This window comes from Artibeus jamaicensis, unplaced genomic scaffold (genome assembly GCF_021234435.1).
Source record: "Artibeus jamaicensis isolate MK-2021 breed Jamaican fruit bat unplaced genomic scaffold, CSHL_Jam_final contig_845, whole genome shotgun sequence".
Classification (NCBI taxonomy): Eukaryota; Metazoa; Chordata; class Mammalia; order Chiroptera; family Phyllostomidae; genus Artibeus; species Artibeus jamaicensis.
In genome coordinates, this window is record NW_026521983.1 from 547,806 (window position 1) to 549,625 (window position 1,820).

Consider the following 1,820-nt stretch of genomic DNA (forward strand, 5'->3'; position numbering starts at 1 on the left):
CGTACTCACACTCTGAGTGAGTGAACTACGTTAATGACATAACAGAAGCAAACACAATTGATGTGAAGACTAGAGACTGCCCACCTGGTTGTTGCTTATTCTCCCAGCACCTGGAACCTGAAAAGTCCATGGTGAGAAGGTTCCAGTTGTTATTGGGGTGGGGTTAGTTCAAGGATGCCTTTGTCCAATCAGTGTAGACAACTCTGGCCTGACTTGTAGGGGGTGTCTCATTGACCTACAGCCCACAAGCCTACATTCTCAGAGTTCACAACCAGGACCCCCGAGGTCTGAACTATGGGCATCACTGGACCAGTATCTCCCCAGCAGCACAAGCAGGGTCTGATGCAGGAAAAGGGGACTCAGAAAAGTGGTCCTGGGATGTCAGATTCTGTTGACCAGATTCAGAGTTGTTTTCCACTGGGCTGCCTGCTACGTGAGCGCCCCCTGGTGTTCTGAGCGTTCCCTGCAGCCCAGCCCTCCAGTTTCCTACAAAAAGGTTTTTGTGCGAGATGCCCTCACTTCCCCTCACTGTGTCTCTTGCACAGTAATACACAGCTGTGTCTTCGGTGGTCATGGAACTCAGCTGCAGGGAGAACTGGTTCTTGGACGTGTCTCTGGAAATGGTGGTGCGGCTCTTGAGAGCCGGACTGTAGTAAGTGCTTCCACTACTACTTATGTACCCGATCCACTCCAGCCCCCTCCCTGGGATCTGGCGGATCCAGCTCCAATAGTAACCACTGGTTATGGAGTAACCAGAGACAGTGCAAGTAAGTGAGAGGGTCTGTGATGGCTTCACCAGTCCTGGGCCTGACTCCTTAAGCTGCACCTGAGACAGGGCACCTGAGAACAAGAAATATAAGATCCTGTTAGACATGTGCAGTAGCCACCATCCCATAGATCTAGACTTGACACCCAAGACACTCACCCTGGGGGGCTGTCACCAGGCACAGGAGAAGACCCAGCAATCTCATTTTCTTCTAGAGCACAGTTCTGCCTTCCCCAGAGACCTCAGCCCTGTGTGAGAAGAGAGCTGTGATCACCCACAACTCAAGGGAGAATGTACCTAAAGCTGGGAGAGAAATTTGCATATGGGGTGCTCTGTTCTCATAAGTGGAAAAGGGCTCAGGTCACCACCCCATCTCCTTCTGGGTTCTGAGCAGATTTCTTCTATTGGACTTGATGGCATGGGTCAGGGATGAGAAAAGAGTTAGTTTATGAGATGCCTTGAACTCAGGAAAAGGGACTCCCCAGTTTTCTATGTTTAAAAATTGATGCTGATCAAGATTCAAGGATCATCCTATTATAATCCTGTAGATAATGAAACTGATTAACATTATGCCCAAACATATTCCCAGTCCTAGGAAACACATGAAGTAGACTCATCATTTCCAGACTGGATTATCATATTTTCATGTAAAACGCTATTTGGTGTGATAATTATTACAAAGTGAAGAAGAGCCTTTCCCTTCATGAGGCCGAGGTGCCCAGGGCCTGCAGATGGTGGTGCAGGTGCAACCTCTGTGTCTCAGTCAAGCTGCAGGGAGCAAGATACTCTGGTAAGGTCCTGCTTCCCGGAGTCCAGCCCTAGCCCTGCAGCTGTCACAGGTGTTACACATGCTGGGTCCTTTCGTTAAGAGATCACTTCCCCCAGGGCAGTGCAGCCCTGTCCCTCAGTTGAGCCACTCAGGAGGTGTTCAGGGTTCCTAGATCAAATGAGGCTCTGAGACACAGGGGTCACTTTTTCTTCCAGACACACAGGTACTGGTTATGCCACTAATGGTTCTGAGATGTGTGTGAATTATCTGACCTAACTCCTAGTC

At 49.5% G+C, this 1,820-nt stretch overlaps 1 gene segment (V, D, J or C); it reads right to left on the reverse strand.

Annotated features, from left to right (window-relative positions):
* Positions 1–301: 301 nt before the first annotated feature.
* LOC119054957 (immunoglobulin heavy variable 4-38-2-like) lies at positions 302–1,043 on the reverse strand. The segment is given in 2 exon segments: positions 302–840; positions 926–1,043. Coding segments are annotated over 2 exon segments (585 nt in total).
* Positions 1,044–1,820: the final 777 nt, after the last annotated feature.